At 43.2% G+C, this 15,958-nt stretch overlaps 1 protein-coding gene across 2 annotated transcripts in view; it reads right to left on the bottom strand.

Moving 5' to 3' along the window:
• LHFPL3 (LHFPL tetraspan subfamily member 3) overlaps positions 1-15,277 on the bottom strand; it is a 558,566-nt gene extending 543,289 nt beyond the window's left edge. For both annotated transcript variants that reach the window (XM_041773359.1, XM_041773360.1), the window contains exon 1: positions 14,800-15,277. In XM_041773359.1, the coding sequence (XP_041629293.1) occupies positions 14,800-15,238 (439 nt within the window). In that variant the 5' untranslated portion in view covers positions 15,239-15,277. The remainder of the gene's footprint in view (positions 1-14,799) is intronic.
• Positions 15,278-15,958: the final 681 nt, after the last annotated feature.

Genomic DNA, 15,958 nt, shown 5'->3' on the forward strand with positions numbered 1-15,958 from the left:
AGCGTCCTTGCTGTCCTGGGCCCTCCCGGCCTCTGCCTGTCCCTGGGGGAGGCCGGATCCTGGGCTGTGTCCCGGCGCCCTGTGCTCCGGGGCCTGCGCTGTTGGATTCGCGCTCCCGCCCCGCAGCCCCCTCCGCGGAGCCGCCGCCCGAGCCCCTCCGAGCTGTTCCCGGAGCCCCGCAGCCCCCTCCGCGGAGCCGCCGCCCGAGCCCCTCTGTGCTGCTCCCGGAGCGACGCCGCCCCCTCCGCGCGGAGCTTCTTCCTCTGCCCGAGCCGCCGCCAAGCTGTTCCCGGAGCCGCGCAGCCCCCTCCGCGGAGCCGCCGCCCGAGCCCCTCCGAGCTGCTCCGGGTCCCGCCGAGCGCTGCAGCCCTTAGGGAGCTCGGCGCATCTCCCGGGGCGCAGTTCCTCTGTTACTGTCCCAGGGAGCCCGAGGGCGTCCCCGCCTTTCTGGGGATCCTGCTCCAATTCCCGGGGAGCCCCTTTCCGCGGGGAAGGTCGGTGCAGCTCCTGCTCCTCCGGGACGGGGCTCTCCTGTCCTGGGGACACTCGCCCCGGCCTCAGCCCGGCTCCTCGCGGGGCCCCTCCCCCTTGGAGGCCTTTTGTGTCTTTATTTCTTTTTCCCCGTCTTCCTACCTTGATAGAAGCGCGAACTCTTCTCACTGTAGCGTTCCAGCTGGTCTCTCTTTAAATCTCAGGCCGAATTCGTAGATTTTCAGGATGTTTGGATGGTTTTCTAGGTAATTTGTTGAGGACAGGTGACTTGGGGACCCTGCTCTTCCGCCGTCTTGCCCCTCCCCCTTCAGTATAAACAGCTTTATGCCACTAAATTTGACAATATAGATGAAATGGACAAATTCTTAGAAAAATATATCTTTATAAACTGACTGAAGACAAAATTAAAAACCTGATTCTAAGACAATTAAATATATATAATCAGTAGTTTAAAAATCTTCCTATAAAGAAATATCAGGCCCAGACATTTTTACAATAGAATTCTATTAATTACTCAAGGAACAGATAATTCCAAGAATACACAAATTCTTTCAAAGAACAGAAAAAGAGACTTCTCAACTACTTTTATGGATCTTACATAACCCTGATACTTAAACTAGATGAAGATATGTGACAATGCAAAAAATTAAAAATTGAAAAAAAATAAACAAAAAAACTCTACCATCCACACAACCTTACACATGAAAATACATTAAAAAATAATACAATACAAGAGACTCTCATGATGGTTGTGAAAGTTGGCTTTGGTTTTAAAATGTATTAACATTAGAAAATCCAGTATTATAACTCATATCATCAGTATTAATTCCAAAAAGTCATTTGACCATCTCAGTAGGTAGAAGAAAGTACATTTAATAAATTCAACATACATTCAAAATCTAAAAACTTCTTATCAATGGAGGAATGTTAAGTGAACTTTCATAACCTATTAAATATTAAATATTTGCGCCTATTGCACATGTCATACTGAACAGTGAAATATTGAAAACATTTCTTTTAAAAACAGAAACAGTAAAACATTAACTTGTTACTTGGGAATATATTGGATATATATTCAGTATATTTAGTATTAATGCTAACTATAAGGAATGTAGGTTAATAACACAAAACTCAGGGAAGTGGCTACCTCTGGGCAGATATCATCAGGAGACTGGTTAGTGGATACACAAGTGGTCATTTTGTTAATATTTTTTAAACTGTACACATAAAAACACACAGGTATGTACACACAAATATAAAGTATATTATCCATAACGTGTTCGCAGATAAACTGAAACGATTCATTCCGCAAATGTTAAGCAAAACCGGAATGATAGCTAGTCTAAATAATGTGGTAACTGCAATAAAAATTTATTTTTTTTTACTTTTATTTATTTATTCATGACAGACACACAGAAAGAGGCAGAGACACAGGCAGAGGGAGAAGAAGGCTCCCACAGGGAGCCTGATGCTGAACTCGATCCCAGGACCCTGGGATCATGACCTGAGCCAAAGGGAGATGCTCAACCACTGAGCCACCCAGGCGCCCCTACAATAGAAATTTAAATCACCTCCTCTTTCCATTGGACAAGTTCAAGCTTGCCTCCATATAAGTCATATTTCTACACTAAAATTAAATAATATTTTAACACATTTAGGAATAAATTCCAAATGAACTGCTCATGTCACCATGAGACTTACAGAATTAGAACCGTAAGTGAGACTCACTCTATTTCCTAAATATATCTATCACGGTTAAAACTTTAGTGTTCAGGGACTACTTCTCACAATCATTAGGTTAGTTTTTTAGAAACCTTTTGTAAAAAAACTCAATTCTTTAATAGTACACAGTGGAAGGGAACAGCTCTTGTCAAATGAACTCCTATTGATTGCAGAACGTTTTCCCTTTGTTCGATGCACATGAAACACAGCCCCAAATCCTAACAGGTCCCACAGTGATGCTAGTGTGCCATATTAAACCATATGACCAGTACAGTTCCAGATTTTCTGCTTGGCCTGTTCAGGAACAGACACTTTGCCAGGCACTAGGGCCAGAGTGGGGGCCTCAGGGCTAGGTAAGGGGAATGAATTCTGGTGAGGATTTTTTAAAATGCTTTTTGAGTATGAGATGGAAAAAAGGCTTTATGCTGAGCAGGTAGTGTGCTTTCTGAGTTTTCCTCTAAAGAACTTTCTGCACTTCGGGTTCCCAAAGAGATAAAATAGAAACCAGACTGAGTTCAGGTCCCACTTAAAAAAAAAAAAAAAAAGGAAAGAAAGAAAAGAAAAGAAGAAAGGAATTTATGTGTTCTTTGGGTGCTTCCAGTGGAGAACAGTATGTGTGAGTATAGTAGCACTCACTCCTTCTTTTCATTTTGCTGTATTTAAGGAAATGGAAACTAGGATGTATAGGTAGGAGCTCGTAATGCAATTAGGTGCCCATTTGCCTATGGCTGGGGTCTGTGTTCTGAGTTACTGTAAACATTATTTTTAGATTCTGAACAGTCCCTAAAGTTTCCCAAGGAATGTAATTTCCAATTCTGCTTTTCTCATTTTCAAAATGTGCTCAGGCTGCTGCAGAGAGGCAGCCATAATGCATAGTTCATGACCACCAAGATCAAACAGCTATTTCAAATTCTGCAGTTCTGTATTCCTCTATTTCTTTTGAATTTTCCAGTAACCTACTATACCAGGTCTCCAGGGACCTGCCAATTCTCCAGGTGATGTCCAAGTTATTCCAAAGTGTCCATCTCCAGACTAAGAAAAATTAGCCAAAATGTTCTGATGGGGAAAGACCATCCCAATGAGTCCTCTACAAAAGTAGGTCACTGGAAAGTCAAAAGAGCTTTTTAAAAGGTCAGAGAAATTACAGAGAGTAGTTTCAAAAAATTTATATAAAGACAAAGGACTACAGAAAAGTCTAGGAGGAGTTGGCTTTTTATTGGTAGATAAAGGAACTTTTTGTTCTATTGCATGTATTCCGAGTGAATCCATTTTCTTATTCTTTTGCACCCTTCATATTTTATCCTTCGCTCTCTACCCTCTAAAATGTTATCTTGCAAGTAGTATCAGGGGGAAAATGACTCTGGACCTGACCTTATAAAAGGGAAAGTTCTGAGAAACACAAGATGACAGGGCTGGAGCTCCCTCTAGAGCCCATCCTGCACTCAATGGAGGGGTCTCAGTAAAGTGAAGTAGGGCTCTGTGGAACCTGGCCCATTTCCCCATCTGAGTTCATCTTGCTGGAGAGCCCTTTCCAGAAGACTGAGAGGTCGGGAAGAGAAGAGCTATTCATTATGACCTCCAGGACACAGTTGGGATACTGCCCGGCAGTGCTCACCAAATATCTCTTCACCAGCGTGTCTAAAAGCAGAGTCTGATGGAGCATCACCATTTAATAAATTCTCTTGTCAACCTCAACTCTAGATATTTACTACAAAAGGCATCTTGATACTATGTGGAGCAGAGAACGTTCATTTGTTCAGTATTCAATTCAGTGGTTTGGGTCAAGTCATACATGTAGCTATAACAAACTGCTATTCTCCTTTTATAAAAGTTGATGACTTTAAACTTGAACTAAAAATATTAATAAGAAGCAATGTTGAGTTTGTTTTTCTTACTTTCTTTAGGAAAGCTAAAGAAATTCAAGGAATTAACATGTTAATGAAAAAGAGAACAACAATCACCATTTGACTATTAATCTGAGAATCTTAAATCACTTCTTTCTTTGCTCAGGAAGAAAAAAATAAAGACTCACACACATAACATTGAGAAACCTAATTTTCAACATATTGCAGCTACATTTAAAACCGTACAGGAAAAAAATGCTACTTCTAAATTGTTCCTGTTCCAGGACGTTACTAAAGATCAAGAATATTCAGTGTTGCTTTTGATAACTGTCAAGAGGAAATATTTTGAGTAATATCTGATAATATTTCCCTATCATTTGGGGGGGGTACTTAATAAGAATGCCTAAGTACCTAATTAGGTCTTGACATGAAAGATTGATCCACATTGCCTTCAAAACATGGCTTCTTGTGATAAGTTTGTTTAGCTGAAGTTATTAAGCATTCAAAATTACCTCCAAAATACATTTTTGTTACTTTGAGCCATTACTCTAGATAAATAAAATGGAAGAGCTAGAGTTTGTTAACACAAACTTAAACTCCAAGCTGAAGATGGTGTTTTGTTAGTGATGTAGAAAAGCCATTACAGGAAGCACAATGGCATTTATATATAACACCGTGCTGTTTCTAAAAGGCTTTCACGGCCATTATCTTACTGGATCCTCAGAACAAGTTAGGTCTGACATACACAAGTTGTGAAACGACATCGTCCTTCTTTACGTTGTGTATTTGGAGTTCGATTCTTCTGCCTACTAAATTTTCTGAATCCTACCCATTCCTCCAGCCCTGCTCTCTTTAATAGTAATAGAGTAACAGTGACAACAGTAGACTCAGCCAGTATTTATAGAGTGCTTACTGTGTGCCAGGTCTAGTTATACATTTCACATGCATTAATTCAATAATCCTAAGAATCCTTGTAGATAGGTAATTTTATTTATAGTTTCATTACATTGAGGAAATCTAATTCTGGATACCTGTCTAGGATTGTTCTATATTTGCTTTCTCTTTTAAGTGCACCCTATCTTTGGTGGTTTCCCTACCAGTTACTTTGTCAGTAAATGCACAGCAACAACTAGTTAGCAGATGATGTATTTTTAATGTCCATAACTTGCAATCTCTTTTTATGTATCTGTAACACAGTTATATACACCTTAGAAAAATGAAAGGAGTGAAGAAAATGAAAAGCCAAGAGTAATCAGATGACTTGCTCAAAGTCATCCAGCCCTAAGTGGGCAGGTCAAGATAGACATCTTCTGACCACATACCAGTTCCCCTTCCCCACCCTGATGCCTCTAGAAGCTGTCCACATCTATTATTAACCTTCCTGGAATTGTGTCTGTGACTTGGCAATCCTGTCCAGGGGCATCACCACCTTCGACACCACCATTGGTAAGCAAATCCACTAAGAACATTTCTGCGTTTGAGCCAGGGCAGGAATGGGTAACAGAGCCCTTGGCCCATACGAATTCAGTCTAAGGATAATAGCAATGAGCCCAGAGGCGTAAACAAGAGGATGCTGTGGGCAAAGAACCACCCAGGCTCTAGGTTAGGAAAATGAAAAGGAAGAGATGAGGAACACCTCCGCACTCCTAAGCAGGCTTGAAGAGAAAAGTCTGGTAAACATTTGGCAATTATTTTCCCTATAAAGACCAGCCTCTTCCCTTGACATGGCATGATGAAAATGCATACTGGAGGCATATACTAGGCCAATGCATGTCAAGTTGGGAAACAAAAGAAAAGTAGTAGAAATAAAACTGCACTGGGAATCAGATGTGTTGGTTTTAATTCTACCAAAGTGTAATTTTGGCAAGACTCCTCTCTCAGATTCAGAGGCAACATTCTGCAGGAAAGGGGGAAAGTCTGATTTTGGCTCAAACCACTCACTGGCACAAGCCCTTGAACAATTTTTCAGGCCTCAATTTCTTCATCCGCAATATGGGTATAATAATACTAACCTTATACAACTACTGTGAAAGCTAAATATACTAAACAAAAGGTTTTTGCAAATGGTAGTTGCTCAGTAGTATTTTCTATCACTTTTTCTTTATCTAGAAAATGAAGAAGCTGCTAAATAATTATTAATATCCTTCCAACTCCTAAAAGCTTTTGAGTCTATATCCATTTGGCACTGGATTAAGTACACTTGTTTAAATGTTTGCTTAGAGATGGACTGTGTCATTTTTCATAGCATGAATGGCCAGTCAATCACAGCTGGAAAAATAATTCTCTCTTACAATCCACCCACAATCTAATTGGGACACATCAGTGATCAAGGTCATTGATAGAAGAAAGAAAAGCAAAGAAAAATGTCTCAAATATACTTAGGTTAAGTATATTTTACCTAATCTACTCTCTAAATACAAAATTACCTATGAATTGGTGCCAAACTTCCACAGTTTTCCAGATCATTATTGTTTTAAACCTATCCAATCGTCTTTCCTCTAGAATAGCATCTTTCAAACATTTTGAATCCAGCCCACAGGTAAGTAATACATTACTTACATATATCATGATCTAGTCCACATACACATATGTAAATATTGTAAGAAGTAGAGGTTTCACAAAATCCTTACTATTTACATTATATTCATATTTCCTATTGTTTTAATTCACCTTCAACATCATGACCCATCAAAAGGTCACCAACCATAGTTTGCAAAACGCTGCAGGGCAGCCTTCCTTTCTCTACAAAGGTTTTTAAAAAATGCTAACTATTCAGTGCTGCCTCTTGCTCAGCCAACTGGTTAAAGTGTAGATCTTCTATTAACTGATATTTGGCATTACAGAGATTCATAATATTGCTGGGTCTTAATCACCTGAATCTTAAATTTAATTAGTCTAGCTTGCAACTCTCCATGTTCTTAAAATGCTCTGTAAATATATTTATCCTAAATACTGCCTGTAAGTTCCCTTTCCCCATTAAGGGCATTATAGAAATCCATTTAGCTTCACAATCTGTAACCAGATTTTCAAAGAGAAACTATAGGAATTCTATTTGTCAAGTTTCACAATGACCTTTTCTTTCTTTGGTTGGCTTATTTTAATCCTCCATATTTTCATCTGCTACAGGAAGTTCGATCATCTCTCTCTTTGAATAGCTTGATATTAGAATCTATTATGACTCCTGAGAGGTAGGGGGGTGTACAGCACAGCCTTAATCTTTCCTTCTTGGGAATTGGGATTTGCACACAGCTTTGCCCTACAAATGCATATTCCAGCTCTCTGCTTGTCCTGTGCCAATATATTTTTAAGCCATTGATGATATCAGCCTCAACAGGCTTTTAGTGTTGTCAAATTCCACAGGCTTTGCAACCCTGAATTTCTTCTCGCCTTTTCTATTCATATTTCATTTATTGGTGTCACTCTTTGCTTTCCCTGTCATTCTCCACAGCTGGATCTATTTGCCCGTTTCTCAAAGGCTGAGCCTTCTGTCAATGATGATACACATTTCTCATTTTGATTTCTGCAACCTCACTCCTGATCTTCATTAAAGCAAAAAAGGGAGATGCAGAGCACCCTGCCCACCAGACTATTTCCATAAGGCATCTCCAGACACTTAGGCAAATGGGCCTGTGATGCATTCTATATACCAAAACTAAGGTGAGCCATTGTTTTCTAAGTGGACAAAGAATGAGGAGAACTCTCTTGATTCATTCAGATCTCTCTGTTTGGAGCTAAGGCCTCTTTTCTAACTGACCATCATTTACCACTAATTTCACTACCTTTCATGCCTCTGCTACTAGCTCTTTTATTGATAAGTCATAATCTCAAAATTCCATGCAATTAGCCTAATTTCAGGTCCTATTCAGCATATAGAGATGGCCTCTATGGTGCTGCAGACCCGGTTTCACTAGTGTGGGAAAGACATCAGAATCCAGGTACGTGAGACCTAGTATGGTCATCAAAGGCCAGCAACTCCACTTCAGAAAGGTTTACTTTCTTCTTTCATTCTGTCCAATAGTAGTTAGACAGGGTTCATGTCTCTGGTGGTCCAAAATTTATCTTTCTCTTGCAACCACCCATTTTTCTGTTCCATTTCAGCAGAAGAGATGCAAAATGTATTTAAGATTACAGTTAGGACGGTTTAAACTAGGAAGATGCTCTGACCCGGCGCAGTAGAAGCATCACAGAATCATAGTCACAACTGGAGAGCTGCGTAAAATTAATTACGTGAACATTAAGAATGCTAGCAGAGGTTGTTTTGCTTATTTCTTTTTTGAATCGCCCCAATGACTCTTCATAACAGTGTTCGGTTTAAGCCATCAAACAACTTACCTACTATTTGCTATATGAACCAGCCTCTTATTTTCTGTCATTATTAATACCTTCTTGTTATTATTAAGAATAAAGGTCAACTCCTTGGTCTTCCCTCGTATCAAATAAAAATTCCAGTTGACTCATTATAAGCAAAAATCACATTAATTAATGCTGGTGCTGACCCCCAAAGTTCAAATGTATTATGGAAATTATGCTTTAAAACTCTCCCAGTTATCATGCTATTAAGCCCCCAAATTAGAATTCTCTCAGGGCATATGCTCTTTGCTTCATGCCAGTGTGATGTGAAGTTCTCTCTACTACTTTCTCCATAGCCTCACATCACACACACACAAGTGCCCAGACCTACACAGGCCACCCACAGCTATATGCTCTGCTCTGCTCTTTTCTTCACTTAAAATTTCTTACTCACTTTGAAAGATTTCTAAGGTAGGGACATAATACACTGGCCTGGCCATCTGGATTCTCTGATACAACGTCATACCAAACGTAAGCACTAATCACTAAATAATTGTTTTCATGTTAAGCATCTGATTCCACATTCTGGTTAAGTATTTATTTATTTATTTATTACGTAACAGAAGTATGTGAGCACCTTGTTAACATTTTTTCAATGCGTAAAAAAAAAATTTCAATGGGTAACTTGTCATCTTGGTGGCTCTTCTTGTTGGTATACTCTAAGTGAGGGGAGGGACGAGGCACCTTTGTTCATATTTTTCAATGGGTAAAAAAGCCATTAAATATGCAGCCCTGCACCAAAGGAAAAAAACACCCAAAAATACACTGCATGGGGTTATACAGGGTCTGTTATTTTTCACAGATGTTCACTTAAAATCTGTTATAAAAATCATTTGTTTTGACATTCGCATTAATATATTTTTCAACATCTCTTCAATTGTCACATCCCTTGTCACACTGCATAAAAGCAAAAAAAAAATACCAGTTTCTAAATTCTCATTTCAACTCACTTTCTTGTAAGTCTGACTTGGTAAAAAGAAAATTCTTAGAAGTGGAACATGTCGTTAGAAAATGAAAACTGCCCTCAGCAGTTGTATACTCTTCCCTCTGCATCTGGCCTAGTGTTTGGAATGCCTCGACAGAGGAAAAATCCCCTTTTAAGGTCATCCTGCAACTCTGAACATAGAATGGATTTGCAGCTCTTTGAGGCAGACCTCATTCTTTCAGATGCCCAGTACCAGCCTAACAGTAAAAATTGGTGATGGTGGGGATCCCTGGGTGGCTCAGCAGTTTAGCGCCACCTTCAGCCCAGGGCGTGATCCTGGAGACCCGGGATGGAGTCCCACGTGGGGCTCCCTGCACGGAGCCTGCTTCTCCCTCTGCCTGTGTCTCTGCCTGTGTGTGTGTGTGTGTGTGTGTGTGTGTGTGTGTGTGTGTGTCTTTCATGAATAAATAAATGAATAAAATCTTTGAAAAAAAATTGATGATGGTCCTGAGGGCCAGTAAATCCCAACCTGGTCCTCTCTTTGGAAACCAGCATCACAGCTTTGAACACAAAGGCCACCCATCTGAGCAGTCTGGCAGGACCTCTGGCAAGTCCAAGAACACATCTACAATGATGTGCTACATCATTTGTCTTACAGAAAGACAAAAGGAAAGCCTAGACGATACATCCTCCTCCATCTGGATTGCTCCTGAAGGTATGTAAGAAAAGTCAATCTCTAACGGGGTCCTTGCTCTTATGAAAGCCTGATCTTTTGATTCTTACATAAAACCTCCATTTTGAATTATTTTTTTCATGAGAAATCAAATGGTAAAGAAAAACCTGCTGAATCCTGAGTTATGATTGATTATGTCCTATGGTTGTAATAAAGGTTGTTATGCCCGCATCAGAAGAGACTCCCACTTGGAAATAAGTTCATCACAAATTAGGCTGTCAAGTCACAATCATTGCTGTCAAAGAATGTTGGAAGAGATTCTTTAGTGCGATTACTGCCGATGCCACAAACCAATGAGAAAGATGAGCATCATGACTTCAAAGAATATACAAGATTTACTTCTCAACATGACATGTGGGAAATGTTAAATCTCTCCTTTCATTCTTCACTCCATTAATCATTCTTTCTTCTATTCAGTAACAACAATTTATTGAATATCTGCTATTCAGTATACGGCATACACACACTACAGTGTGCCAAGACCAAGAAGTAATAGCACAAGAACAGTAACCACAACTAACACTCATATAGTGCTTGCTTACTAAGTGCACCAGGTACTGAACTCAGTAGACACATTAGCTCTTTAACCCTTGCACCAATCTCCTGAGGTAAGTCCAAGTACGTGTCCACTTTGCAGATGAGCAATTGAAGTATAAAGAAATTAATTCCCTGGGTCATACAGTCAGTGAGTGTCAGAGCCGGGGTTGAAACCCACATATTTTTACTCCAGTGTCCACGATCGTGACCTTTATACGATATGAAGAAAAACAGACATGGCTTTGTGGAACTTTCCATGCACTAGAGATGACAGACGCACAAACAAGTTTATCATCTCAAATGTTGATTAAGATATCAAAGAAAAGAGGAGGTGCCATGAGACAGTATCATATAACACTGTATAAAGGCTCTTCTTGCAGGCTAAGAAATGCAGGGATTACCTCTGATGATCCTCATCTCACCTAAACAACTGAGTCATAAAATTTAAGAAATCAAGTTGGCTAAAAAGAGCTGGAAAAAACTAAGGGTGGGAAGCGGGGAAAGTGACGAAGCAATTCAGCCCTTGCCATGGAGTCTTGCCATCTTGGTGGCTCTTCTTGTTGGTATACTCTAAATGACAAGAGGGGAGGGATGTAGTAAATGCAATCCCTTCTCCTAACCTTATCCCTCCTGAATAAAGAAATCCAACCTGGATCTGGTGCCCCTTCTTCACAGGTGAAAGCAATTACCTCCCCATCTGCTGCTTTTGACCAAGAAGCCCATGGTGGATGCCTAGAAAACCTTATATTGTACCTTAATGCTTTAGCTTATTTAGTTTTTTAAATATTTTTTTTTTATTATTTTTAAGTAATCTCTACACCCAGTGTGGGACTTGAACTTACAACCTCAAGATCAAGAGTCGCCTGCTCTACTAATAGAGCCAGCCAGGATCCCCTTAATGCTTTAGCTTATTAAAAAAAAAAAAAAGAAGAAGAAGGAAGGAAGGAAGGAAGGAAGGAAGGAAGGAAGGAAGGAAGGAAGGAAGGAAGGAAGGATGAATTTCTTTGGTCTATAATGGCTAACACTTGGGCATCTAGAAACAATTCCAGACATGGTTTATAGTCAATAAAACAAATAAACAAAACAACACCTTTATGAGACTTGGCTATTAATAGACTTGCAAACCGACCAAAACTCACTGACTTAAACGAGAACATGGAAACAGAGAACCAAGTTCCCAGAGCAACAAAATTCCCTTTCCATCCTGATTATAAGTAAAAAAAAATCTGGACTTTATTACCCTACTTGACCAATTACAGATCTACCTCTTTCCTGTTAGTGTTAAAGAAATCATACAGAAAAAAAAGAAAAGTCTCTTTTCTTCTCAAGTTGTCTCCCTGCAGATTAGGAAAAGTTTGTATCTCTGATTGTTATTACTTATTTTATGTATTTTTCTTTGTCTTCAGTCTTTATATTAGGCATGGCCCATAAGTCTAGGATTACATCCAGAAGTAGTATGACATATTAGATCCTAATTCAGCAGCTTCACTCTACTGAGGTTAATAATGATTTACAGGGGAGAGCAAGAGGGACAGGGCAAGGTGTTCATAATAGCACCATTAATTATATGTGCTTCGCATATCTAGCGAGTAGAGCAACATCATTTTCAGGTCCAATAAATTAAGTACTTTTTCTATTCATTGTTCAGAATCACAAAAAGGATCACTCTTGGTACTGTATTGCCCCAAAAAAGTCTCCTGCTTCATCATCTTCTTATCATTTCATAAGGGATTTTATGTTCTACTTGGCTCTGGTTTACAATGTTACTACATGAAAATGCTTAGATACCTAAATACACAAGTTAATCCTTTGACCTCCAGTGAGGGTTAAATAGTCTCTAATAAGCAAATAGCACACTAAGTCTCATCTTTCACAGCATGAAAATTACACTTGAGATCAGCCTAGGTACAGTTAAATTATGAGGAAAGCTTAACATTCAGTCTAAAGGTTAGAACCCAAACTCTGAAAATAACTTCCATCATGCGAGATTTCTCGTTAGTGCCATGAGACTTTAAAAAAGAGAACCACGGTAAATGAGACATCCTTCAAAAATATCTTCTATATCCCACTCTTTCAAAATCTGTGGATATAGCTGACTTTGACTCTTAACTGCCCAGCATCATAATCATTCTTCCTTAATAAATTGTATTAATAAGTAAAATTATGCTCTTCTGTGGCTTATTGAGGAATAAATACAAAATAAGTTGCAAATAAAGGTTTTAGAAAGTATGCCTAGAACTTAACGACCTGGACTCTTCCAAAAATGAGGCAAACATCCAAATGTCTTCATTAGTACAAAGGCCATGATCACATTTGATGTTGACATATGGGAAACAGGATAGTATATTTATGTGAAACTTCTGAAAACATGACATCGCATTTCAACTACCCCAGAATGATTCCTGTGTGCTCTATTCCAGAAAAAGGAAAGAAAAAAAAAAAAACACTATCATAGTTACAGTCGTATTAACTCCAAAACTGGTCGTTCTTTCCCAAAGATTGTTTTCTTTCCTTTTGAAAATAAACTAAAAACAAAAAAAAAGCTTGGGTTTAGAGTACAAAAACTCATTAAAATAAAATATTTAAGGACATGTTCAGAAATCACCTGCAAATTTCTTTCAAACTTTCAAAAAACAATCTAATTTGAATCATCAGTCTAAATAGGTCATTTAACTTAGAAAAATTAAAATTAGCTGTGCAGGGTCAATTCTTTTTCTAAAGCATCTGCATCCTCAATGTCCTATTGTCTTCAAAGTCAAACCGGAGCCAAATGTCAAGAACTGTAATAAATGAATTCATTCCCAATGTCAAAATTAGTCCGCTCCTGAAATTGCCATAGAAGTTAACATTACAGGTAAAAACACAGGGTGTCCATGGAGTGCTTGGAGCATTTCGGGGGGATAGCAGTCTGGAGAAAGGGGGGGGGCAGGTTTCTCAGCTGGTGCTCACTTCTTGCCTTTCACCTGCACGTGTTCCCAGAAAGAACACGGCAAATCACAATCAGCTGAGACACACTTCATACAAAGCAAATACTTCCATAACCCAAGTTTAGTCTCCCACAAGTTTCTCTTACATCAACCAGCAATAGAAGATCAGGGACCTTAATGCTCTCACCCAGCACCTCTAAAGGACTTGATCATCCTACAACACTGGTAAACTCTGGGATCAGATGCTTTCTCCCCCCCAAAAACCTCTCCAGGCAGAAGTACAAAATCTTTGAAGGTAACAGCTTTTAAAGGGGGGGGGGGGCAATAAAAGAGGACACAAATTAGGCAGCCTGACTGCCTGAGATATCCTACGGTCTTCCACAACCAGACCATCCATAAAACCAAAAGACCCCAGCGGTGTCGGAACAGGAGGGTGTCCAGTGCCCGAGGGACCAGGCTGCCCTTAGAGGGCAGGACACCCAAGGTGCCAGGCAGAGTGGGCAGCCGAGAGGGGCGTCCGTTTGGCCCCGGGCGTCTCCAGAGCCACGAGAAATGCACCTCCCATCCTTTCTGGGTTAAAAGTAACTTTGATGCTCAGGGAAAAAAAAGTACTTTCATATCCTCCAGCTCGCAACGATCTCGCATGCACGGGCAAAAAAAAAAAAAAAAAAAAAAAAGTGATCAGAAACGCTACAGAAACGAGACCTTCCCTGTGAACCCATGTCCCTACAGCCCCTTCCCCGGGATGAGATCCCGAGACGCCCTGACCCCCTGGGGCTCTCCGTTGGAGGATTTCAGGTGAGGACCTTCGCGGACAAGGGAGCAAGCAAGCGGAGGACGTGACACCTGGGGAACTGCGAAGGGACGGTCTAAGCTGCTCTGTTCTTCAAAGAGCGGATCCCAAAGCAGAATTGGCATTGACTCCCTTCCAGGTGGAGGATGCATTATTATTTATTTTTATTTTTATTTTTATTTTGCATAACTGCCCGGGACGGAGTGAAACAGTTTCCCTCCCGCGCCAGCGGCTCCCGGGGCGCGGCCGGGCCCTGCTCCCCGGCGGGCTCCCCCAGTCCCCCCCGCCTCCCGCTCGCGCCCCGGGCGCCCGGGGGTCGCACCGCCCCCCCCCCGGCCCAGCAGGCGCCCCGCCTCCCGCGCGGCCCCCGCGCTCCGGAGCTTGTGGGAAGCCCGGGACAGGGCGCCGGGGCCGGGCTGGGGAACCCCGGGGCTCCCCCCCCCTGCTCCGCCGCCCCCGGGGCAGCGCGCACTCACCGGAGGTGAGCTGCATCCAGGCGCAGATCTTGTACACCGTGGCCGTGTTGCAGAAGAAGAAGAGGGTGAAGCAGACGATGCAGGCGATGATGAGCATCATGGAGAGGCCGATGAAGAAGGAGGCGGCTTTGAAGGCGCCCGAGGGCAGCGTGGAGAAGTCCGTGAAGCTGCCCCTGCAGGTCAGCTCCCGGGAGAAGCCGTTGCCGATGCAGTAGTGGAAGAGCCCGAAATAGCCGGCTTGCGGGGTGTCCACGCCGTCGCCGATCCAGTAGGGCTGGATGAAGCACACCACGTTGACGATGGCAAAGCAGATGGTGAAGATGGCCCACAGCACGCCGATGGCCCGCGAGTTCCGCACATAGTTGCTGTGGTACAGCTTGGCAGCCTCCTGGGCCGGGAGCATCGCGGCGGCGGCGGCGGCGGCGGCGGCTCCGGGCATCTCCCCCTCCTCCCGCGGCTCCCCCTCCTCCGCCTCCTCCGCGGCCTGCGCCTCCCCCCGCCCCTCGGCGCTCCCGAGACGCCCTCGCCGAGCCGCGCGCGCCGCCCCTGCCCGGCCTCGGCCTCAGCCCCGCGGCGCCGGAAGGAGGGCGGGGAGCGCGGGCCCCCGGGCTCGCGGGGCGCGGCCCCCTCCCTCCGCCCCCCCCCCCCCCGGCTCCGGCCCGCCGCGCCGCCCTCCACCCTGCAGCTGCGGCAGCCCGGGCGCCGGATCCCGCGCGGGGCAGCTGGGCTCCGGGGCAGCGGGGCTCCGGGGCAGCGGGGCTCCGGGGCCCCCGCTCGGCTTCCACCCCGCCCTCCCCCGACAGGCCGGCCTGGGCTTGGGGATCCCCGGCCCCCGGCTGGTGTTGGGGAGCACTTGGGCGCCGCACGGCAACGTGCCTGGACCTCGGCATCCTTGCAGGGGCGGCGGGTGCAGGCGAGAGGCGCCAGGCACAGGGGACGTGCGGCCCCCCGGAGCCTCCCGGTGACCCCCGCAGAGCTGCCCGCGGCGGGGCAGGAGCGCCAGGGGCCCGCCGGGCGGAGGAGCAGAAGCACACCTGCAGGGCGCTCCGCATCTGCTCCAGCGAGCTCTGCCCTCTCTGCACCCCCCACCGCGCCCCGAGCCCCGACACGCAGCCCAGAGAACTGTAGCCGCGGAGGCCCTACACTCTCCTGGAAGTCA

The sequence above is a fragment of the Vulpes lagopus genome, chromosome 11, assembly GCF_018345385.1.
Source record: "Vulpes lagopus strain Blue_001 chromosome 11, ASM1834538v1, whole genome shotgun sequence".
Classification (NCBI taxonomy): Eukaryota; Metazoa; Chordata; class Mammalia; order Carnivora; family Canidae; genus Vulpes; species Vulpes lagopus.